We start from the raw sequence: 27,043 nt of genomic DNA on the forward strand, positions 1-27,043 counted from the left end.
TGTTGTAAAAATGATTTGTGTCATGCACAAAGTAGATGTCCTAACCGACTTGCCAAAACTATAGTTTATTACAAATAAATGTGTGGAGTGGTTAAAAAACGGGTTTTAATGACTCCAACCTAAGTGTATATAAACTTCCAACACCAACTGTAGATATGTCTGGATTTGTTGAGAGCTTTGATCGGCATAAAAACTCAAGCATGATGCAACCTCAGCCTGATGAGACATTCGGTGTATTCAGAAAGTATTCAGACCCCTTCCATTTTTACACATTTTTTTTTTACGTTACAGACTTATTTAAAAATGGATCAAATAAAAAACCTCATCTACACACAATACCCCATAATGACACAGTGAAAACAGGTTTAGACATTTTTGCAAATGTATTAAATTTAAAAAGTATACAGACCCTTTGCAATGAGACTCAAATTGAGCTCAGGTGCATCCTGTTTCCATTGATAATCCTTGATGTTTCTACAACTTGATTGGAGTCCACCTGTGGTAAATTCAATTGATTGGACATAATTTGGAAAGTCACACACCTGTCTATATAGGTCCCACAGTTGACAGTGAAGTCAGAGCAAAAACCAAGCCATGAGGACAAAGGAATTGTCTGTAGAGCTCCGAGACAGGATTGTGTCAAAGGAATTGTCCATATAGATACTGAGACCGCTCCTAGGCACAATACAGCCCCCTTGGAGTTTGCCTAAAGGCTCCTAGAGGACTCCCAGACCATGAGAAGCAAGATTCTCTTGTCTGATGAAACCAAGATTGAATTCTTTGGCCTGAATGCCAAGCGTCCACTTCCGAAGGAAACCTGGAACCCTCCCTACAGTGAAGCATTGTGTGGTGGCAGGAAAATGATATCTTACAGCGCAGGGACTGGGAGACTAGTCAGGATCGAGGAAAGATGAACGGAACAAAGTAAGAGAGACCCTTGATGAAAACATGCTCCAGAGCTGTCAGACCTCAGACTGGGATGAATGTTCACCTTCCAACAGGACAACAACCCTAAGAAGACAGCCAAGACAATGCAGGAGTAGCTTCGGACAAGTCTCAATGTCCTTGAGTAACCCAGCCAGAGCCCGGACTTGAACACTATTGAACACCTCTGGAGAGACCTAAAAAATAGCTGTGCAGTGACTTTCCCCATCCAACATGACAGAACTTGAGAGGATCTGCAGAGAAGAATGGGAGAAACTCCCCAAATACAGTGTGCCAAGCTTGTAGCGTCATACCCAAGAAGACTCGAGGCCGTAATAGCTGCCAAAGGTGTTACAACAAACTACTGAGTAAACGGTCTGAATACATATGTAAATGTAATATATATAATATATATATACACACACAAAAGTTGGACACACCTACTCATTTGGACACACCTACTCATTCCATTTTTTTTTAAATAACACATATTGAATATGTAGTAACCAAAAAAGTGTTAAACAAATCTAAATATATTTTATATTTGAGATTCTTCAAGTAGCCACCATTTGCCTTGATAACAGCTTTGCACAGTTTTGGCATTCTCTCAACCAGCTTCATGAGGTAGTCACATGTAATGCATTTAATTAACGCATGTGCCTTGTTAAAATGTAATTTGTGGAAAATCTTTCATTCTTAATGCGTTTGAGCCAATCAGTTGGGGTGGTATACAGAATATATCCCTATTTGGTAAAGATCAAGTCCATATTACGGCAAAAACAGTTCAATTAAGCAAAAATAAATCATTACTTTAAGACATGAAGGTCAGTCAATCCGGAATACTTCAAGAACTTTGACATTTCTTCAACAGCAGTCGCAAAAACCATCAAGCGATATGATGTAACTGGCTCTCATAAGGACCACCACAGGAAAGGAAGACCCAGAATTAGCTCTGCTGCAGAGGATACGTTCATTAGATTTACCAGCTTCAGAAATTGCAGCCCAAATAAATTCTTCACAGAATTCAAGTAATAGACACATCACAACGTCAACTGTTCAGAGGACACTGTGTGAATCAGGCTTTCATGGTCGAATTGCTGCAAAGACACCACTACTAAAGGACACAAATAAGAAGAAGAGATTTGCTTGGGCCAAAAAGCAAGAGCAATGGACATTGGACAAATCTAAATTTGAGATTTATGGTTCCAAACGCCGAGTCTTTGTGAGAACCAGAGTAGGTGAATGGATGATTTCTGCATGTGTGGTTCCCACCGTGAAGCATGGAGGAGGTGTGATGGTGTGGGGGTGCTTGCTGGTGACACTGTCTGTGATTTATTTAGAATTCAAGGCGCACTTAACCAGCATCGCTACCACAGCATTCTGCAGCGAGGCGCAATCCCATCTGGTTTGCCCTAAGTGGGACAATAATATGGTTTTCAACAGAACAATGAACCAAAACACACCTCCAGGCTGTGTAAGGGCTATTTGGCAAAGAAGGAGAGTGATGAAGTGCTGCATCCGATTACCTGACCTACACTCTATTGAGATGGTTTGGGTTGAGTTGGATGCATCCAACTAGTGCTCAGCAGATGTGGGAATTCCTTCAAGACGGTTTACTACATGACTCATGAGCAGAGGGAGCACCCCGCTATCTACATAGACGGGACAGCAGTGGAGAAAGTGTAAAGATCCTCGGAGTACACATCACGGAAAAACTGAAATGGTCCACCCACACAGACAGTGTGGTGAAGAAGGCGCAACAACGCCTCTTCAACATCAGGAGGCTGAAGAAATGTGGCTTGTCACCTAAAACCCTCACACATTTTTACAGATGCACAATTGAGAGCATCCTATCGGGCTGTATCACCGCCTGGTATGGCAACTGCACCGCCCTCAACCACAAGGCTCTCCAGAGGGTGGTGTGGTCTGCACAACGCATCACCGTTGAGGGCAAACTACCTGCCCTCCAGGACACCTACAGCACCCGATGTCACAGGAAGGTCAAAAAGATCATCAAGAACAACAACCACCCGAGCCACTGCCTGTTCACCCCACTACCATCCAGAAGGCGAGGTCAGTATAGGTGCATCAAAGCTGGGACCGAGAGACTGAAAAACAGCTTCTATCTCAAGGCCATCAGACTGTTAAACAGCCATCACTAACACAGAGAGGCTATTGCCTACATACAGACTGAAATCATTGGCCACTTTAATAAATGGATCAATAGTCACCTTAAATAATGCCACTTTAATAACATATACATATCTTACATCATATGTATATACTGTATTTTATACCATCTTCCCTATGCCGCTCGGTCATCGCTCATCCATATATTTACAAATGTCTTGTTAACAAACTATAGTTTTGGCAAGTCGGTTAGGACATCTACTTTGTGCATGACACAAGTAATCTTTCCAACAAGTGTTTACAGACAGATTATTTCACTGTATCACAATTCCAGTGGGTCAGAAGTTCACATACACTCAGTTGACTGTGTGCCTTCAAACAGCTTGGAATATTCCCGAAAATGATGTCACGACTTTAGAAGCTTCTGATAGGCTAATTGACAACATTTTAGTCAATTAGGGGTTGTACCTGTGGATGTATTCCAAGGCCAACCTTCAAACTCAATGCCTTTTTGCTTGACATCATGGGAAAAATCTAAAGAAATCAGCCAAGAATTCAGAAAAACAATTGTAGACCTCCACAAGTCTGGTTCATCCTTGGGAGTAATTTCCAAAGACCTGAAGGTACCACGTTCATCTGTACAAATAATAGTACGCAAGTATACGCACAATGGGACCACATAGCCATCATACCGCTCAGGAAGGAGACGCGTTCTGTCTCCTAGAGATGAACGTACTTTGGTGCGAAAAGTGCAAATCAATCCCAGAAAAACAGCAGGACCTTGTGAAGATTGTGGAGGAAACAGGTACAAAAGTATCTATATCCACAGTAAAACAAGTCCTATATCGACATAGCCTGAAAGGCCGCTCAGCAAGGAAGAAGCCACTGCTCCAAAACCGCCATGAAAAAGACAGACTACGTTTGCAACTGCACATGGGGACAAAGATTGTACTTTCTGGAGAAATGTCCTCTGGTCTGATGAAACAAAAATATAACTGTTGGCCATAATGACCATTGTTATGTTTGGAGGAAAAAGGGGGAGGCTTGCAAAGCCGAAGAACAGAGGCAAGTAGCCTAGTGGTTAGAGCGTTGGGCCAGTAACCGAAAGGTTGCTAGATCGAATCCCTGAGCTGACAAGGTACAAATATTTCGTTCTGCCCCTGAACAAGGGACATTGTTCCTAGGCCTTCATTGTAAATAAGTATTTGTTCTTAACCGACTTGCCTAGTTAAATTAAACATTTAAAAACACCATCACAACCGTGAAGCACGGGGTTGGCAGCATCATGTTGTGGGGTGCTTTGATGCAGGAGGGATTGGTGCACTTCACAAAATAGATGGCTTTATGAGGAAGGACAATTATGTGGATATATTGAAGCAACATCTCAAGACAGCAGTCAGGAAGAAAGGTTGTTCGCAAATGGGTCATCCAAATGGACAATGACCCCAAGCATACTTCCAAAGTTGGGGCAAAATGGCTTAAGGATAACAAAGGCAAGGTATTGGAGTGGCCATCACAAAGCCCTGACCTCAATCCTATAGAAAATGTGTGGGCAGAACTGAAAGTGTGTGCGAGCATGGAGGCCTACAAACCTGACTCAGTTACACCAGCTCTGTCAGGAGGAATGGGCCAAAATCAACCCAACTTATTGTGGGAAGCTTTTGGAAGGCTTCCCAAAACATTTGACCCAAATTAGACTATTTAAAGGCAATGCTACCAAATACTAATTGAGTGTATGTAAACGTCTGACCCACTGGGAATGTGATGAAAGAAATCAAATCTGAAATAAATCATTCTCTCTACTATTATTCTGACATTTCACATTCTTAAAATAAAGTGGTGATCCTAACTGACCTCATTTTTACTCTGATTTAAATGTCACGAAATGTGAAAAACTGAGTTTAAATGTATTTGGTGTATAAGGTGTATGTAAACTTCCGACTTTAACTGTAGACGTACATATTCTTATTCCATCCCTTTAGATTGGTGTATATCTGGTAGTTGTTGTGTAATTGTTAGATTACTGGTTAGATATTACTGTACTGGTGTTAATTAACATCTGCATTAACATCTTCTAACCATGTACATCTGCTTACCAATAACATTTGATTTATTTGATTCCATGTGTTATTTCATAGTGTTGATGTCTTCACTATTATTCTACAATGTAGAAGATAGTATAAATAAAGAAAAATCCTTGAATGAGTTGGTGTGTCCAAAATGCTAACTGCTCCCGTATATACACTACCATTCAAAAGTTTGGGGTCACTTAGAAAAGCACATTTTTTGTCCATTAAAATAACATCAAATTGATCAGAAATACAGTGTAGACATTGTTCATGTTGTAAATGACTATTGTAGCTGGAAACGGATATTGGTTATAGGAATATCTACATAGGCGTACAGAGGCCCATTATCAGCAACAATCACTCCTGTGTTCCAATGGCACGTTGTGTTAGCTAATCCAAGTTTATAATTTTAAAAGGCTAATTGATAATTAGAAAACCATTTTGCAATTATGTTAGCACAGCTGAAAACTGTTGTCCTGATTAAAGAAGCAAGAAAACTGGCCTTCAGACTAGTTGAGTATCTGGAGCATCAGCATTTATTTATCCTGGGAAAGGGGAGTGAGTTTGGGCGGTATATCTAGGTAAATCTCGGTAGCCCCGTTCCCACTATTCCACCCTAATTGTCACTAAGAGCGTTCTCAAGTTGCTGTGGACCTCCTTATTTCTGACTGTAGGAGTCTTGGCAAGTAATTGCCTGTGATTTTTCAAATCAGCTTAATCATCAACGAGCAATTTCCTCTAAGCTGGTTGAATGACTCCAGTCCAGCTAGTATAGGTTGATGGAGAGGCACTAGCTCTCGCTGGCCTATCAATGTGTGGAATTAAAGTACTTAGTGGCTTGGCTTATGACCTGGCTGCCATCCACTATTGAATGGGTTTCGTCGCCATCTGGCCATGGACACATTGAGCAATAGAGGGACCTACAGGTTAAGGTGGTTGTCACCTACAATGTAAGTTAAGTACAAGCAAGGAGATTTGGACTGAGACCAGTAGTTGGACCTGAATTATATATCCAGACTCTGGGACGGAGGTCTTTCAGTCTGGAGCCACCATCCTAATAGATGAGAAAAGGTACTGAAAAGGTACTAAAACCCAGCATTATAGCATAAGTACCGACAGCTGACATGTAAGTGGTTGATGTATGTGACTTAAAATAACCATTATTTTGTTTTGCTGTTCATTCCACATACAATCCACAAACACAAAACCCTAAACTTCTGAGGGGGTAGACTTGGGTATCAGTCCCCATAACCACCGGTCCCTGGCGTTTCTTATGAAATTAAATGTAGTGCTTTACAGTCCCAGCTTCCTCAGTTAAATATTTACAGTAACATCAGCAGTCGGCCAATAGCAGGAGGTGATTCGTAAATACACTGTATAAACAAAAGTATGTGGACACCTCTTCAAATTAGTGGATTCGGCTATTTCAGCCACATCCATTGCTGACAGGTGTATAAAGTCAGGCACACAACCATGCAATCTCCATATACAAACATTTGCAGTAGAATGGCCTTACTGAAGAGCTCAGTGACTTTCAACGTGGCACCATCATAAGATGCCTCCCTTCCAACAAGTCAGTTCATAAAATGTCTTCCCTGCTAGAGCTGCCCCGGTCAACTGTAAGTGCTGTTATTGTGAAGTGGAAATATTTGGGAGCAATAACGGCTCAGCCCCGAAGTGGTAGGCCACACAAGCTCACAGAACGGGACCGCCGAGTGCTGAAGCCCCATAGCCCGTAAAAATAGTCTGTCCTCAGTTGCAACACTCACTACGGAGTTTCAAACTGCCTCTGGAAGCAACGTCAGCACGATAACTGTTTGTCGGGAGCTTCATGAAATGGGTTTCCATAGACGAGCAGCTGCACAAAAGCCTAAGATCCCCATGCTCAATGCCAAGCATTGGCTGGAGTGGTGTAAAGATCGCCGCCATTGGACTCTGGAGCAGTGGAAACACGTTCTCTGGAGTGATGAATCAAGCTTCACCATCTGGCAGTCCAACGGACTAATCTGGGTTTGGCGGATGCCAGGAGAACGCTAACTGCCCCAATGCATAGTGCCAACTGTAAAGTTTGGCGGGTAGGAATAATGGTTTGGGGCTGTCTTTTAATGTTTGGGCATAATTGCAGTGAAGGGAGATCTTAACGCTACAGCATACAATGACATTCTAGACGTTTCTGTGCTTACAACTCTGTGGCAACAGTTTGGGGATGACCCTTCATGTTTCAGCATGACAATGCCCCCGTGCACAAAGCGAGGACCATGCAGAAATTGTTTGTCGAGATCGGTGTGGAAGGACTTGACTGGCCTGCCCTCAACCCCATCGATCACCTTTAGGATGAATTGGAAAGCCGACTGCGAGCCAGGCCTAATCGCCCAACATCAGCGCCCGACCTCACTAATGTTCTTGTGGATGAAAAGAAGCAAGTCCCCGCAGCAATGTTCCAACATCTAGTGAAAAGCCTTCCCAGAAGAGTGGAGGCTGTTATAGCAGCAATGGGGGGGACCAACTCCTTATTAATGCCAATGATTTTGGAATGAGATGTCCGATGAGCAGGTGTCCACATACACTACAGGACCCAAAGTATCTCTGTAGCAGAGACAGATCACAGGAGAATACTCCTCTCTCCCTCAAATTTGATGATTTGCCAAACTCTCATTTAGGATGTTAATTCAAATCATGTTGTATATTAGAGAAAATCAATAATTTTACAGAGGGCCAGGACAATCGTACCGCAAAACCACCCCTGAAATATAATATAGTGAATGGTATGGAGAGAGAGAAAAAGAAAGAGAGAAAGAAAAAGGAAATGAAAGAGAGAGAGAATAGATAGTGGTTGTGGAGGATCCGAGTAGAGTGGATATACTGTAACTCTTTCCTGTACGAAATTACAGAGCTCCTGGGGACACTCACTGCAGAAAAAAATAACTGCTGCAATTTAGCTCAAGAGCCGCCACCATGACAACTGATGAAAGAAACCAGTATACACAAAGAGAATACTATCCTCTCTTTTGAAACTTAGGAGGCTAGTCTGTTTGACAGCATCTATAAGGCATTGGTATGTGCAGAGACCTTACAGTTAAGTCTTGGCTTAATTGACTAATGTTTTGCTAATACTAATGCACTGTCATTATTTTTGCATTCTCCTGGATTTCTTCAGGCCCCGTGTGACATTTTGGAGCCAAGATTGTAAATCTCATTCTTGCGTTGGATTATGAATAATAAAATATTGCATAATTGTCAAGCTCCTCAACATTTTGCTGAATGAGCTAAAATAAACAAAGAGCTGACATTTGTTCTATTCCTTTATACAATTTAGAAAACAAACCACCATTCATTTGTTTTGTAAATTAGATCCTCACATGGCAATGCTGAATGCGGTATGTTGTGGTTCTAGGAGTATGCTTTTTACAGTAATGTCAGTTTTCACATAAGTGGACCCGAGGATTTTCAGAAGCGTTGTGGCAACACACTGCTTTGGCACCAAAGGGTGTTATCAAAATTATGTTTTGCTTGGCTGATACCATGACAGGAGGACATTGGCTTGTGCCGGAGGCCCTCAAGTTTACCAATGACTAATATACTGCACTTGAGGCTGCTCTATTATCAGCTAATGACATGGTTAAGGTTGGCATTTACATTTTTGTAATTTAGCAGACACTCTTATAAAATCAAATCAAATGTTATTGGTCACATACACATGGTTATCAGATGATATTGCGAGTGTAGCGAAATGCTTGTGCTTCTAGTTCCGACAGTGCAGCAATATCTAACATGTAATCTAACAATTTCACAACAACTACCTAATACACACAAATCTAAGTGAAGGAATGGAATAAGAATATATACATAAATATATGGGTGAGCAATGACAGAGCGGCAGAGTGGCATAGACAAGATGCATCCACAGGGACTTCCAGGAGCAGTAGGGTTAAGTGCCTTGTTCAAGGGCACATTGACAGATTTTTCACCTAGGGTCACGACTTCCGCCGAAGTCGGTCCCTCTCCTTGTTCGGGCGGTGTTTGGCGGTCGACGTCGACGACCTTCTAGCCATCGCCGATCCATTTTTTATGTTCCATTTGTTTTGTCTTGTTTTCACACACACCTGGTTTCAATTCCCTAATTACATGTTGTATATTTTCCCTCTGTTCCCCCACGTCCTTGTCGGGAATTGTTTATTGTAAGTACTTGTGCTATGTGTTACTGGTGCGCTACAGGTTGAGTACCCATGTGTTGGTTGTTTTGAATGCCATTAGTTTTATATATTAAACTGCTCCAGCTTTTCACCAATTTCTGCTCTCCTGCGTTTGACTTCCCTGCCACCAGTTACGCACCCCTTACACCTAGTCGGCTTTGAGGATTCAAACCAGAAACCTTTCAGTTACTGGCCCAACACTCTTGACCTCTAGGCCAGTGGTTCCCAAACTGTGGGTCGAGTCCCACTTGTGGCTCGCGGCAGGGGTCAAAGTGGGTTGCGTGATGACATTGCAAAAAATAAAATACATCGAAAAACGCTTTCAGTTAAAACCAAGTAGAAAGTATGTAGAAAAGATAGTGGACCTACTGTATATATTGTTCAATAATAGCCTAAAATCGTTGAGAATTTACAATCAAAGCTAGACAATCAGGCCCGCATTGATTTTGATATAATGTTTAAGCATAAGAACACAACATTTAGCCATGTCAAAATGCATAGAATTGTAGAACATTTGCTTAAAAACAAACTAAATAAATCTCGGCTCTATGGCAAAATGTCTAGAATTGCAGGAAATTGGCTATAAAACAGCAAGATTTTATTTTAGCTCCATGGCAGGATGTGTGGAATTGCAGGAGATTAGCTTTGAAACTGCTACATTTTTGCTCTGCTACAAAGACATATTTTTTAAAACTTGTCTTTGGTCTGCATATTTTTTTTCACAACTCAACCCTTACGGAGGGGTTGAGACTCAAAAGACACCTTAATTGGTGGGTCACGAAGCAAAACAGTTTGGGAAAATATCGTAAGGGTGTTTTCTTGAGTGGGTGGCAGGATCATGTTTACAGCTAATTTAGTGCATTAAGTTAATGTCTTTCATCAGGTTGTCAAGTGTAACACAAGCTCTACAGTACATCCCGCCTTATGCATTAAATAAAGTACATATGTTTCTCAGCCACTCTCTTTGGATCCCCTTTGATCACCAAGAACTGAACCTGTAAAAAAGTTGGCCGTGACAAATCTTCTGTTCTAATACACAGTCTTCGCTGCAAATAGTTCTCGGCCCCTGATGTATAGAGTTGTGACATCATGACGTCATGCAACTGTTGTGAGGAAACCCATCGGTTCCCAAAACTATCGTAGCAAGCTGATGAAAGCAAGAGACTAACACGTAGGAAGGAGTCAACCATCAAAGCTTCACAATCCAACCAATCCCAGAATCAGTCCTGTCTAGACTGACTAGAACCCAGCAGATTGTGTTGTCTGTACAGGGAAATGAAAGACAGTCAGGCTTGGAGTGCCTACTGATTTGAATGACCTGGGAGCTTGTCTCCAATATGCTGATTGGATTTGCTATTGATTGTGTTTTCAACTTGTGTAATAGCCCAGTTTTGGTGATTGCTATTGTACTGCAGTGCAGATTGAACTTGGCGACGTGGAGTAATGGGCACATTTAATCATGTTTAACGGAACAAGAGGATCCTACAATTTACATTGCATTTACCTAAAATGTACACTAGCTCATACTACGGTAACCTACATCTCTGTAAATGCGTAAGGCTGTTGGAGAAGGGTTATACGTTTACATTCAAGTACAAACAAATGTCAAGATCTGTAATAAAACCAATCTATTTTGTTGACATTGCACTTTCAAAACACATTCTGCATTCCTCTAGTTACTTAAGTGCAATATAGTGATGATTATTCTATTCTGCTTAATTGATCATATTTTAATCATCAAAGTTCCTGGCAAAGTTTGGAACTTGCCACAGGAAGTATGTCCAGTATACACCTGCAACCTGGGCGTACATTTTAGAATACCATAGTATTTAAAATAGATAGAATGGCACATCAACCAAAACATGTTCAGAATACTAAAACTAGCGATTGTATCTGTGAGGTCATAAACAAAATGTGTGTAGGAGTAGGCTATGGTAAACAAGGACATCCTATTCTTACTTGTGCACTTTTTGATGCCGGATCCTTTCTTCAGAGCGTGTCGACTGAGTTTGCACTGGAAGTTGTTTTCCCAGAACTCTGCAAACCAAATATTTCTTCTGTTGTTGTCCAAAGTTCTGCTGATGAAGTAGCGATCAAACCCTAGAGATCAATGAGGCACAGTTGGATTTGAAATACTGCAGCGATGTGCATTGGATTTTCTGACGGTGACATGACTTTATCAACTCTTTTTTCCAACACTACCTCATCATTGTACTTTCATCTCACTGGTGTTCTTATCCTGTTGTTGTTTACAGTGTGTCAGTGTTTAATATGGAAACATCATGCTGTATTAGACTACATTGTCATAGACAACAGAAAATAGATATAAATGTAATCTTCACTTGACCAGTACTACCTGCCGTTGTGTGGCATTTAGAACAATGAGGAATAAAGGACATTATATAGTGTGTATAACATCAATACCTCGGATAGGCTGCCGTTTAGGTAGGATCGTGACAGCCCCTTCTGCCATCTCCTCCTGGTTCAGGATGGGGGAGATCTTAGACCCCCAGCTGTCTGACCCCACCCATATAAAATGTCCTGTCTGGTTAGCCTTCTTAGCTGCTTGAAGAATCTGCCTATAAGAAGGGAAAAGAGAGAATACAATACAATTCTTGCGACTTATATACATAATTCACCTATTCAAGGGCCTTGATGATTAGTTGAAAACAGTGTGTTGGTACTGGACATGAAAAAAAGCCTAACACCGTTGGAACACTGCCACCATCCCTGCCTGTGACAGAGGCCACCCTGTGGAGTTTTCATGGTGCAGGCTAGCAAACACCCATCCCAGCCTTGCCAGTGCTGCCACATTACTCCAAGGTTGGTCCCTCCCTGGTAATAGAGCTAATTAAGAAGCAACCATGATGAGCCAGCCGGCGTTCCCTGCTGTTCCACCAGGCTCTGTATTAATTATTCATTCTGCTGCCACTAGGACCACAGTACTCATATCAAATTGCATTTGTCACCTGCGCAGAATACAACAGGTGCAGACTCTACTGTGAAATGCTTACTTACGAGCCCTTTCCCAACAATGCAGAGTTAATAAGACAAATTCAACAAAAAAAATATGAGACTATATAGAAGGAGTACCAGTACAGAGTCAATGTGCAGGGGTACGAGGTAGTTGAGGTAATTGAGGTAATATGTACATGTAGGTAGGGGTAAAAGTGGCTAGGCAATCAGGATATATTAGACGTAGTACTGGAAACACAGTCGCTACAACAGCCAGGTACAATAACAATACAGTGTTCCCCTGAGTCACTCTGCTACCCTTATTCCTCACCACCCAATCCAAAGAATGAAGAGACTGAGAGTAATGCATGTCTGAGTAATATTGACCTTTATTCTACCTCTCACTGAATAAACATGGTTATTCTGAGCCCCAACATTCCCATATGGCTTTACAGGAGACAATAATGTCCATAACAAAACCTACAGTACACTATGAAAATGTTGTCATATGCTCCTTTTTTTGCCTCACTTGAGAATAGTTCTTTGTGCGGGTCCATGGCAACTTGTACCATCCTTCAAAATAAGACAGAACATATTCCTGGAGGTAAGGAGAAGGGAGGGAGCCTGTTTTGTCAATTGCAAACCCCCTTTAAGGTCGTTTACAGGACAATCTAGTTCATCACATAAACACCAGGTGTTCTCATCATGAAATCACTCAATTACTGAAGGTCTAGGTTTAGGACAAAATGCATGATGGCGTTAACATCCTTCTCCTGTGAATGAGGCCACTCTTGCTCAAGCATCTTTCTATAGCCTGAGTGCTGAAAACTCTTAATTGTAGTTTTTTTTATTAAGTGGCTGCACACTTACATTGACTGGTTTCAAGGGTAGAGCAGGCATACTGGGCTGAAATCCCCCTGGCTTTGTGTAATTACTGTATATCCACACTATTACCCATTATCAAGCTTGGATTAAGTCAATGAGCACTGGGACGTCTGCCCTGGTCATCCACCATCTACGGCTTCCTCAAATCACTGCCTATATCCTTTAAGAAGAATATATACCTGACTAATGTCGACTGCTCCTCCTGTATATGGTAATTATAGGTTAATGCTATGTATAACTCCTTTCTACACATTTGTACTGTTGAGCAAAAACAATAGGACAGGGTAAAGAAAGGGAAAAGTTATTTAATGGCAACTTTGGTTACTGTAATATATTGCCTTTGGATACTTCTCACATTGGTTTATACTGTATGTGTTCCTTGACTCAGCAACCCAATTTTTATTTTAAGCCTATTACCTCATAGAACCTCAAAATCCCTGCATTTGGTGTATTGCCTCTGAGGGCAGATGGATATTATACAATATGCATTCTACTCACCAAGCTCTTGGAATAAGTTAACATTATTTATTATATATGTGAGTACAAATGACATTTTAAAGTCATTGCTATATTCTTGAATATAAAAAGTTCACAGGATAGGTCAAATTGAAATCAAATTGGCAATAAATTGTGTAGGGTTTTGGCTCTTGCTCTCTCTCTCTTCTTATGCACCTCTCAACAAAAGTCCTGTGTTCATATTTACATACCATAAGCCACTGCAATGTTGTATTGTGAAATTATTATGATTCTATGTGTGTATCAAATGACAGACAGACGGCAAATGTTGCATCATATCAATTTGGAGGACAAACCCATACATTAGGCTATATATGTACTGTATATTCTATGCTTGTGTTAGTACTAGGTCATGTTGGAATGTGCTGTAGAACATAATGGTTAGCTGCAACACTTGCACCTACACACATCACCAACACATCACCAACTGCCACCCCATGCCAACTGATCAAGATGCTCCTCAGTCATCCTAGAGGGAATTAAACAATATGCAGCAGATTGGAAATAGCTGTAATCTAGAAATATATACAACAGATGAGAAGAACATATTATGATCAGAATGCTACATATAGTTAGATTGTATTTAATGTAAACTGGCACACATCCATTACACTGTGGACACCTAATGAAAACAAAGCTGTTATAGCTTACAGTAAAAAGCTAACTGAATTTGTGGGATGTTATCTGAGGAGGACAATAAACACATTTACAGCCATTTATACCAATGGGCAAACATTATGAATGGTGTGTCATTAAACAGAAACTGAGATGGATTGAGTTACTTTGTTGCCATCATTTAGTTAGTTTCATCTTTTTTTCATTCCTGTAACAGTCAACTCAACTTACCTAATGTCATCTTCGTTGGCAAAGAGAATGACAACCCGGGCGTTGGGGTTCTCTGACAGTCTACGGATTACCTTGTCAAACTCTCCAAGCTTAGGTTCCCGTGGTATCTTCACTGACTGAGAGATGCACACACCTCCTGCAACCAAGACAGAGGAAAAACATGTTAGAAATTGTTTTGTTTTGTTTTGTTTTTTAAAGGGAAATGGGGATACCTAGTTAGTTGTACAACTGAATGCATTGAGCTGAAATGTGTCTTCCGCATTTAACCCAACCCCTCTGAATCAGAGAGGTGCGGAGTGCTGCCTTAACTGACATCCGCGTCTTTGGCGCCCGGAGAACAGTGGGTTAACTGCCTTGCTCAGGGGCAGAACAACAGATTTTTACCTTGTCAGCTCGGGGATGGGATCCAACAACCTTTCGGTTACTGGCCCAACGCTCCTACCCCCCTACCCCCCAGGCTACCTGCCGCCCCTATTATATTGTTAGGAATTGAAAACTGGTCAAGGTGTAGAGAAATGCTGGATGCAAGAGATAAACTTCTATATTTAAGAGTTTTATTAAACAAAAATGTGCACAGGGAGACCAAAATGAGACTTCTGCAAGGTTATTAATAAACTGCCACCCTTCAGAGGGAAGGGCGGACCTAAATGCTCTTCCTTGTGTTTGTTGTTTCTTCCTCCCATGCATAATTCCAAAACATTAAATCAAGGCTGAAATCAGGGGGTTGAATAGACTATACATTTGACACCCATGGACGATTGTACGGCTAAGCGGACCAGATACCAATTACTAAGAATTGCTTTACGGTAAACTCTGACCTTAGAGCTCAAATTCCAATAGGGAATAATCATCAAAAGAGTGTTCTTAACAATAGACTGGGGAAAATAGACATGAACAAAAGCTGAAGAGCTGATCTGTCTTGGGGCTCCCTCCAAACAGTTTAAAATCTGTACCTGGGGACCTTTACTTAAATAGACATTTATCTTTCTAAAGGGTGTGCCATCTCTGATGTAGTTTGGAGTGTTGGTATAGAACACTTGTCAGGAATCAGCAATAACTACATTGGTAAAACAGGCAAAGGGCATCTGCATTTAGATACAGTAAACCTCTATCTAAATTCAGGTTCTCCCCAAACTAGTCTGGCATATCATTCTTAGAATCACCCTCTTTCTTATTTCTCCTTTTCAACTGAAAGTAGGCCAAAGCCAAGGAGAATTTGTTTCGCTCTCTCCTGAACCAACAACAATAATCCTAATCATGTCTTCAGGACATTTTATGGATGTCTGGATGCAAGATTAAAATTGTGCAGGTGTAATATTTCACAGCAGGAGGAATGCAAGGTATTAAAACATATTTTCATGCACCACAAGGGGAAGATCTAAGACACGAAAACCCATCCATTCAGTTTATAGGGCTGCCAATGAGACTGGGTAAATTGTGTAGCAATTCTGAGCGAACCTATACCCAAAATGAAATGGTGAGCACTGGATACATTTTGTGAATAGTTGCAATTTAGTATTATTTTTTTACCTTATTTTACCAGGTACGTCAATTAAGAACACATTCTCTACATGTAATATCGTTTAACTTCAGCATTTTTGTTAAGCTATAAAAGACACGTGCCTTCCTTACTGGGAAAGCATCATTTAATTGATATGCAGCTTCAACTTCATACTTTCTGACACAGTAAGCATTATTTATATTGTGTACTGTATAAATCCAAATGCCTCAAGGAATTTCACTTACTCATAGAACTATTAAGTGGGCCTTCAGAAACATTTCAAAACTGACTGTTGTCGCAAATAAATGAATGGTGATCTGATCAAAACTCCAAAACAGCCCACCCATACAGCACACATGTTATGGAAACCAGTGCTATTTCATCTAAATACAAATCAGTCAAACCCATGTAACCTAATTCCATACTGATCATTCCTAATCTGGCGTGTTAGACTAGATACATGTAACCGGTGTGAAATGGCTAGCTAGTTAGCTGTACATGCTAGTAGCGTTTCCATCAGTGACGTTACTCGCTCTGAGAACTTGAAGTAGTTAATTCCCTTGCTCTGCAAGAGCCTCAGCTTTTGTGGAGCAATAGGTAACTAAGCGTTGTGGGTGACTGTTGTTGTGTTCAGAGGGTCCCTGGATCCAGCCCAGGTTGGGGTGAGGAGATTGACGGAAGCAATACTGTTACACACACCCAATACACTTACAAGTCCCCAAAGAGAGCAACAAACCTTGCCTTGCCTTGAGGCATTGGTATCCAGCAGCAGAAAGAAAGTGAGCGAGCTCCAGCATACGTCCATTGGATACCAAACAAGCCAAGGCTTTCTAATTCCCCGAGAAACATTTCAGGAGAATTGTTTTGTCGTCCTGCCAAAATGCCACAGCGTCTATGTGCATGCTAATGAACTCGCCTCTCTTGACTCATACAAAGCCGGCCCGCTGTATCATCAATGCAAGAATAATACCCTCTGGTTCAGTGAATGGCTGCCAGGGCCTCACAATGGATCAGAAAACAAAGCTGCGCCCCAGCTCTGACTAATAGGTTGGGAAAGTAAAAGTAAGAAAAAACCAAGTAGCGGGGGACAACAATGGCAGTGATGACAGGCTAGCTCATAGGTGCAAAGGGCCACTTCCAGTTGATGGCATGCACCAGTCCTCAGTCAATGGCGTGCAATGGCTGTTCTTTTACTCCCACATACTGTATAGTACAAGTAGTAGATTTTTCTTTGATTTTGCGGTATTGCTAAACCACTGGATTTGTATCACTATTTGTTTCCCTGGTGAATGTTCTAATCTTGCTGGTCATGCACGTGACAACAACTAGGCCTAGATGAAGCATCTGGTGCTGGCAGTACTCTGCCCATGCAGTCACTGGGCTGGATCATTTATTTTTCTTCTCTGGAAAAATAGAGACTTATTCCTACTCATAATGTGGTTCATGTCTGTTTCTTGCATGGCCAGCCATCGCCATATTGACAGATCCATGATTCCACAATTCTATCCTACAATATCCACATTATATTGAAAGCCATTTGTGGGTTTACATCTACAGCATATTCTTACTTGAGACAGGAAATTAGGGAGTATTTTATAGACTACCTACAATCACCATTCAGGGCCCCACTCTATGCAGTCTCCCATCCCACTTTCTTGTTGTCCATCTCCAATCCTACTCTGTTCCACCCTGTAAACTTTTTCCAACTAATTAAACCCAGTCTAAACTAATTCTCCTGGTAGGTTTGTCTATCCATCTTGCTGTCTCATTCTATATACAGTATGTAGCCAGTAGACTCATGGGAAATTTTACTTCAGCAAGATCTAGAGGAATGCTATAGCACCTCTCCTTGTCATTACTGGAGACTCTATCCATCTTAAGAGCGTCTTTGCCTCACTGGTGTCTCAGTCCCAGGGTCCCTAACCATATGCTCTGTGGAAGAGATAGAGTTATCCCTTCTCTCCGCTCCTTTTCTGTGGCCTAGCCTCTGAAGAGGGGAGCAAGGGGAGGGAGATAGAGAGATAGAAAGTGAAAGCAGTCGAGGTCCACTATAAAGATCTAATAGATCTGCAGGAAAATAAATGTAAGTCCTTTCTGCAACTTTCTGTATTTCACCAAAAAATGGTTGATCCGTTTATGGATGTAATGGAATTTAAACAAAGTTTGGAATTTACGCAGTCGGAGGTGGAGAAGCACCATTCAACACCATATGTCTGAGGATTCTGCATTTTCCAAACAACACTTGACAAGCGCTCTTCCAAAGGAGACTACCTCAAAAACCAATCTAGGTGCAATAACATTTTAAATCGATGGAATTGAGGACGTAAAGACTGAGACTTTGCATGTCAAGGCAAGAAACCCCTGGAAGATCAACTCAAACAGGACCCGAATTTAACGATGTGCGCTGAGAGTCGGGATGCAAGTTCAGGGAGTGAATACATTTAATAAAGGAACGGAAATTAATACAAAACAAGACACACAAACAACGCACAGACATGAAGCTGGAACATAAATAACAATCAAGGAGGTGATGGAGTCCAGGTGAGAGTCATGAGGCGCGTGACGATGGTGACAGGTGTGTGGGATAATGAGCAGCCTGATGACCTAGAGGCCGGAGAGGGAGCACACGTGACACCTAAACTCATCGAGATAGAGAGGGCGCAAAGGAATGGAACTTTATTCCCCGATGGACGGCCCAGATCTATAATGGTGAAACTGCTCAGGTTCAAACACAAGGAGGATATTCTCCGAAGAGTTAAACGCCTGTAGGGAACCAACATCTTCATCAATGAAGACTTCTCAAAAAAGTTATGCCTAAAAAAAAAGGAACTGTTGCCACGAATAATTGAAGAATGAAAAAAAGGCAACATCTCATACCTGAAGTATGATTAGCTGCACGTTCACCCCCCCCCCCCCCCCTCTTGCCTATTGCAAGTGACTCCGCTATAGTCAACTGATTTGACACACACACAAACACATTCACACACATATTTATTCTACTTTGTTCATGTGTTTCACCTAAACTCATGACCAAAAACACACATCGCTCTAAATGTCATAACCCTCTGAAGTCTTCAGTGGTGTTATGTGGACTGTGTCAATGTGCATTCCATAAGAAGTGCACCCCTATTGATAAATCTTTTAAAACCAGATACAAATGAACCCAAATGTATTGCTGTATTGGACATGTGAGGCTTTCAGTTCTATTTTTCTGTTCCACTCTGGATGATTGTGACTGTGTATCTCAGTTGGGCACAATATCATCCCTGACAACATGGTCTTCAAGCCATTAGATATTAATAAAGAGAACTATAAATATAATGATGGTTTTAATCCAGATTCAAATGACCTGACATTTACCAGAGATGAGTCTATCACTTGTGATTACTATAATGTTAAGCAATTTAACAACCTGTATATCAGTGCATCTAATTCCAAGGTAAGCTTATTTTCTACCTTTTCATTTGAATGTTCGCATTCGTCATAAAAATCATCACCACCCTGTTAATTTTCTGTCTTCTCTCAATTTTCCATTGTTGCCCTGTCAGAAAGATGTTTGACTGAAGAGACAACCATGCTTTATGACATGACTCCTATAATACTGTTCACCAGTGTAGAACATCCAGAATGGGAGGAGGAGTATCCATTTTACTTCATAAATGTTTTCAATTCTTTGTAATAGAGGACCTCGCACTTACATCTGATAACATTGATGTTGAATCTCTTTTCATCGAAATTCCCTCCTGTTCATTTTTTTGGTGGTAAAAAACTGGTAATTGGATGCATCTATCGGCCACCGAATTCTGACATAGCTTCAAATCCAAGTTTGAAACTAGCAAAAATGTGTTTTCTATTGGGTGATTACAACATAAACGTATTTAAAAGTGAGGACCAGTCACTGACATCTGACTTTTTGAATACTTTAAACTACAGCTCTCTGTATTCCCTCATCTATAAGCCTACAAGACCAGATCATCAATATTTTTTACAAATTCATTGAATAATGTGGCTAATACAGGAATACTTTATACTGATATTTATTCCCCTTGGAATAGATGGAAATTATTAGTAGCATTACAAGTATATATATATATACTATATATATATATATATATATTAAAGTAATTGTGAGTGCTTTAGGATGTTGATTAATGATATTTAATGGGAACATTTTTATAATCAGGCCAATGTAGAGTCTGCTTACCAGACTCAGTATTTCACCACCGCTTTCCCTTCGTTAAATGGTGTAAGGGAACAGCAGAAGGGTTCTGGAAACCTTGGTTAACAACCGGTTTCCTCAGTTAATAAAAACAAGTTGTATAAAAAGTGTATTCCTTAATTCCTCTCCCCTGAATTCTGCAAATTCCAAAAAGTATAAGAACACATTTATTCACCTTATCCATTTTTTTTATTTTACTTTTTTATTTATTTTACTAACAAATTCCAAGAATCCTTAAATAAAGTAAACATGGAAAAACATCAATCAAAAGGCATCTACAGCTATTCTATCACGCCCTCTGTCACGCCCTGGCCATAGAGGCTTTTTATTCTCTATGTATTATCCCCTGGGTACTGTGTTTTCTGTTGTCTGTTGCCAATTCGTCTAGTTTCTTCAAGTCTACCAGCGGATGTCCTTGCCCCTGCTTTTTCCATCTCGCTTTTTCCTCACCCTCCTGATTTTTGTACCTTGCTTTTCCTGAACCTGCCTGCCGTCCTGTACCTTTGCCTCTACTCTGGATTATCAACCCCTGCCTGCCTTAACCTGACATTTGCCTGCCCCTGTTTATGTAATAAACATTGTTACTTCAACACAGTCTGCATTTGGGTCTTCCCTGAAACATGATAGAAATTCCTTGGATTACATTAAGGGACATTTCCCTTCTCTGCTTCAGTTTGATCCCACCGATGTACTGTAATTGGTAACTTAAATATATCAGCAGTAGGTCATGATGAGACTGGTGCCTCTTTGGTGAAATCAGTGTCTTCCTTGATTACTGAGCCTCTAACGTACAGTCCCAGTCAAAAGTTTGGACAAACCTACTCATTCAAGGGTTTTTCGATAGTTTAACTATTTTCTAAATTGTAGAATAATAGTGAAGATATCAAAACTATGAAATAACACATATGGAATCATGTAGTAACCAAAAATCTAAATATATTTTACATTTGAGATTCTTCAAAGTAGCCAGCCTTTGCCTTGATGACAACTTTGCACACTCTTGGTATTCTCTCAACCAGCTTCACCTGAAATGCTTTTCCAACAGTCTTGAAGGAGTTCCCACATATGCTGAGCACTTGTTGGGTGCTTTTCATTCACTCTTCTGTCCAACCCATCCCAAACCATCTCAATTGGGTTGAGATTGGGTGATTGTGGAGGCCAGGTCATCTGATGCAGCACTTCATCACTCTCTTTCTTGGTCAAATAGCTCTTACACAGCATGGAGGTGTGTATGGGCTGCAGAAAAACAAATGATAGTCCCACTAAGCAAAAACCAGATGGGATAGCATATAGCTGTAGAATGCTGTGGTAGCCATGCTGGTTAAGTGTGCCTGGAATTCTAAATAAATCACAGACAGTGTCACCAGCAAAGCACTACCACACCTCCTCCTCTATGCTTCACAGTGGGAACCACACATGCAGAGATCATCTGTTCACCTACTCTGTGTCTCAGAAAGACAAAGCAGTTGGAACCAAAAATCTCAAATTTGGACTCATCAGACCAAAGGACAGATTTCTGTACGTTGCTCGTGTTTTCTTCAACCTAGCAAGTCTCTTATTCTTATAGGTGTCCTTCAGTACTGGTTTCTTTGCACTAATTCGACCATGAAGGCCTGCTTCCTGCAGTCTCCTCTGAACAGTTTATGTTGAGTTGTGTCTGTTACCTGAACTCTGAGAAGCATTTATTTGGGCTGTAATTTCTGAGGATGTTAACTCCAATGAACTTATCCTCTGCAGCAGAGGTAACTCTGGCTCTTCCTTTCCTGTGGCTGTCCTCATAAAGAGACAGTTTCATCATAGTGCTTGATGGTTTTTCCGACTGCACCTGAAGAAACTTTCAGAGTTCTTGAAATTTTCCAGATTGACTGACATTCATGTTTTAAAGTAATGATGGACTGTCGTTTCTCTTTGCTTATTTGAGCTGTTCTTGCCATAATATGGACTTGGTCTTTCACCAAATAGGGCTATCTTCTGTATACCATCCTTACCTTGTCACAACACAACTGATTGGCCAGGTCGCTGTTGTAAATGAGAACTTGTTCTCAACTAGCCTACCTGGTTAAATAAAGGTGGAATAAATAAATTGGCTCAAACGCATTAAGGAAAGAAAGACACCTGTTAATTGAAATGCATTCCAGGTGACTACCTCATGAAGCTGGTTGAGATAATGCCAAGAGTGTGCAAAGCTGTCAAATGCAAAGGGTGTCTAGTTTGAAGAACATCAGATATAAAATAACACTCTTTTGGTTATTACATGATTCCATGTGTTATTTCATAGTTTTAGGTTTTCACTATTACTATTTTCGATATTATTCTGCAATATAGAAAATAGTAAAAATAAAGAAAAACCCTGGAATTATTACGTGTGTCCAAACTTTTGACTGGTACTGTATATCTTCACCAAAGCTATGGAAACTGGTATTGGGCATAAAAGATTAGAAAATGTCAACATTATCCCCCTCTATAAATATGGGCATCAAATATCTTTTTACAGATTATCGCCCAATATCTGAACTACCATGTTTTTCTAAAATCCTTGGAAAAATTGGTGTATAAGAGAATGTTTTAACATTTAAATCAACATTATATTCTGTAAGCGTACATATATGGTTTTCGTAAAACTTACTCCACAGGCTCTTTTGCAACTTGTGGATAAAATATGTTCAGCCCTGAATAACAATGAATACCATCTTGGCATATTTTTAGATTTATCCAAAGTGTTTGACACAGTTTATTTTAATTTTATTTGACCTTCCATCATGAAATACTACTTTATTTATAAATTGCATTATTACAGTTTTCATGATTATCCATATAATTGCCTTGATAGTTATGTTTATGACAGAGAACAATTTGTTTATGCAAATATGGGTGCATCTACCAGGCCAAGATATCCTGTGATGTGCCACAGGGTTTGATAATTGGACCTTTGGTATTCCTAATCTATATCAATGACCTTGCAAAAATCCAACTTTGTTGTATTCACTATTAAGAATAAGAAATATTGCAAAAAATTCAAAGAGACAGAATCTCAATTGGTGGGAATGAAATGGAACAAGTCGCATCCACTATATTCCTCAGTTCTAACTGATGAAAAGCTTTCCCAGAAAGATAATTTTGTCTGCTGCAAAGTTATGGAATCATCAGAAAGATTAGTGGTTTGGTTCATCATGCTTGAGTCCTAACTCTATACTATAGTATAATTGACCCAAATCTCATTTACTGTAATATTGTCTGGGCCAGTACATTATGTACAACACAAGATACTGCGATAACCTTTTTCCTCTTATCTGCCACACCTCACATAGAGAATTGACTATCAGATAAAGAGGTACCATACTCTGGAATTCTTATCTTCACATTGCCAAAACATCATTATCCCTCAATAACTTAAAGTGAAGACTGGGGTCAGCCTGATGAACCAAACTACTGTCACGCCCTGACCATAGAGATCTTTTTATTCTCTATGTTTGGTTGGTCAGGGTGTGACACGGGTGGGAAACTCTATTTTCTTTATTTCTATGTTTTGGCCAGGTATGGTTCTCAATCAGGGACAGCTGTCTATCGTTGTCTCTGATTGGGAATCATACTTAGGCAGGCTGTTTTGCCACCTTAGTTTTGTAGTATGTTGTTTTTGTACAGCTCTGTGTAGCCTACCGAACGTTACGTTCGTTATCCTTTTGTTGTTTTTAGGAGTTCATTTTTAATAAAGATAAAATATACGCCTACCACGCTGCACCTTGGTCCGATATTTCGACGAGCGTAACTACTCAGTAATCTCCTCCATATAGCCTAACTCTCACACACGCACATGCACACGCACACACACACACACACACACACGTTTAAACAAAACAAATATTTTGTTTTTTGTGATAACTGATCAATTAATTTATAATTAGTAGGTTTTGTTATGTTTTTTAATTTTGTACTTAAGTATTGTTTTTGTGTGGTGTGGTTTTCATATAATTATGCCCTTGTGCTTCCAACCACGGCTGCACACCATTTAAAAAAATGTGGGTCCTCTAATGGGTCTGTGGCACAAAACTCCATAACATATCACTGCCACAAAAAAATCACTGCTAGCATGCCTGCTTCATCAGCTATTATATTGCAATCATATTACAATGCATTACCAATCTCTGTACAATTGAAGGAATATAATATGTATTCATTGTTCTGCAGGTATTCTTCTTATTTCCTCATTACAGAGATGTTTGGAAGGGGGAGTTAAGTTTTGAACTGCGAAAACAAATCCAGCACAGACTGTTATGCCTTTTTATCGATCTAATTATGATCGTTCCCTCATTATGCATCTGCTATTATAGTTATGCAAGGTAATAATCCAACGGTAATGACTACCTTCCAGGAACCTGCTTCTCCACAAAATGCATTTCTAGATTAATTTTAGCTGCAGGACAGGTTTTAATTAGGAAAATTCTCCTTCTTTCCCCTCTTCTATGATGAAATCCCCCACATTGCAGACCAATCATTTAGATTCACTGTCATATGGTATGAACATGTAGACAGAAAGACAGATAGATAGTCAAGCAATTAATAAAAACACAGTGAATGTTGCAACACCCTAGCATGGAAATCATTGTCTTAATCTCTGAGGAGATTCATATAAGTAATGATCTGTTGCTTAGAATAAATGCTTTGAATCTTGCCCTGAGAACTAGTATAAAATATTGTTTTAATTTGAATCACATGGATGGTTCAGCTATTGAATGGGAAGAAGTAAATGACCACAATTTCACCTCACCAACTTGCCATTTGTTTTTATTTATCCATATGCCAAAGCCATTTCTCAGAAGTCCCCTATCATCCTCTTTAGAACTGAGAAATGTACAAAATCCAAAAGGGCACCTATGTGTACAGTATGCCCTCCCCAGATAGTAAGGGAAGGTGTGCTTGTATTATAAAGAATGGCAGACACTAGAGGACTTGTCAGACAGTATAGGGTTTACTTAGTTTCCTCAGTGTGCATGCTAATATGAGGCTGCAGCTCTGGAATGAATCGTGGTAGAGGCGTGGGTTCACCGCCACTGTGGGAGAATGTAGTAATTTGTGTTGTGCCCACAGGCCTGCTTGTCAAACACTTTTAGGGACCATGGGGAGTCACACTAATATCCTGCCTTTCCTCTCTTACTCTGGTGCTGCTGATCATGTACTTCCTAGTTAATACTGCTCCAGTTACACAATAATATTTATGTTGATGCATGATGACATGGCTGACAACTTTGAGAATTTGCTCTTACAGTCACTGTGTGCTGTGTGCAGCTGTGTCTACCAAGACAGATGTTTAATAAACACAGACAACGTAGACTGTACACTTGAAAGGGGGAAGGTACACTAGAGTCTATAAGAAGAGGGAGCAGAGAGGTGTACTAACAGGAGAGGAGGGAGTAGCTAGGAGAACAGGGGGAATACAGAGAGAGCAGTGAGGCAGCACACACCTTCTAGGTACAAGAGAAAACAGAGGGGAGTATTAGAGCACTCTGTTATGCCTGGGATATTTACATTTGGAAACAGAGAGAAACTATATTTGGAACTAGCGCAGGCAGACATGAAAAGCTATGAAGTGAAAATAGGTTATGTGCCTTAGCACCCTCGTTGCTAGCTGAGTACATCGACACAGTAAACAAGTGCATACAACACATATACCAGTGGATGCTCCTCAGAGGAGGAAGGGGAGGACCATCCTCCACAGTGAATTTCATAAAATGTTTAATTGTAAGAAATGTAAAATGGTATCAATTTTAGATACAACTACACTAAATATAATCATGTCACCAAATAACTGATTAAAACAAACTATTTTGCAAAGAAGGTCTACGGCACCCTCAACAGTACTCTGTAGGGTAGTACCATGGTGTAGCCGGACGAGAGCTAGCTTCCGTCCTCCTCTGGGTACATTGACTTCAATACAAAACCTAGGAGGCTCATGGGTCTCACTCCTTCCATAGACTTGCACAGTAATTATAACAACTTCCGGAGGACATTCTCCAGCCTATCAGAGCTCTTGCAGCATGAACTGACATGTTGTCCACCCAATCAAAGGATCAGAGAATATAGTGGGGAGAACAAGTATTTGATAAACTGCCGATTTTGCAGGTTTTCCTACTTACAAAATCCAGAAAATCACATTGTATGATTTTTAAGTAATTAATTTGCACTTTATTGCATGACATAAGTATTTGATCACCTACCAACCAGTAAGAATTCCAGCTCTCACAGACCTGTTAGTTTTTCTTTAAGAAGCCCTCCTGTTCTCCCCTCATTACCTGTATAAAAAGACACCTGTCCACACACTCAATCAAACAGACTCCAACCTCGCCACAATGGCCAAGACCAGAGAGCTGTGTAAGGACATCCGGGATAAAATTGTAGACCTGCACAAGGCTGGGATGGGCTACAGGACAATAGGCAAGCAGCTTCAAAGTTAAATCTAGAATTGGCTTCCTATTTCGCAAAAAAGCATCCTTCACTCATGCTGCCAAACATACCCTTGTAAAACTGACCATCCTACCAATCCTCGACTTTGGCGATGTCATTTACAAAATAGCCTCCAATACCCTACTCAACAAATTGGATGCAGTCTATCACAGTGCAATCCGTTTTATCACCAAAGCCCCATATACTACCCACCATTGCGACCTGTACGCTCTCGTTGGCTGGCCCTCGCTTCATACTCGTCGCCAAACCCACTGGCTCCATGTCATCTACAAGACCCTGCTAGGTAAAGTCCCCCCTTATCTCAGCTCGCTGGTCACCATAGCATCTCCCACCTGTAGCACACGCT

General features: G+C 40.5%; 1 protein-coding gene across 2 annotated transcripts in view; it reads right to left on the bottom strand.

The window, feature by feature from the left end:
• LOC109869709 (metabotropic glutamate receptor 4) overlaps positions 1-27,043 on the bottom strand; it is a 253,129-nt gene that overhangs the window by 72,289 nt on the left and 153,797 nt on the right. For both annotated transcript variants that reach the window (XM_031804324.1, XM_031804325.1), the window contains exons 3-5: positions 14,519-14,654; positions 11,741-11,895; positions 11,276-11,416 (exon numbers count right to left, since the gene is read on the bottom strand). In XM_031804324.1, the coding sequence (XP_031660184.1) occupies positions 11,276-11,416; positions 11,741-11,895; positions 14,519-14,654 (432 nt within the window). The remainder of the gene's footprint in view (positions 1-11,275; positions 11,417-11,740; positions 11,896-14,518; positions 14,655-27,043) is intronic.

Source organism: Oncorhynchus kisutch, linkage group LG24, assembly GCF_002021735.2.
Source record: "Oncorhynchus kisutch isolate 150728-3 linkage group LG24, Okis_V2, whole genome shotgun sequence".
In the NCBI taxonomy this organism is placed as follows: Eukaryota; Metazoa; Chordata; class Actinopteri; order Salmoniformes; family Salmonidae; genus Oncorhynchus; species Oncorhynchus kisutch.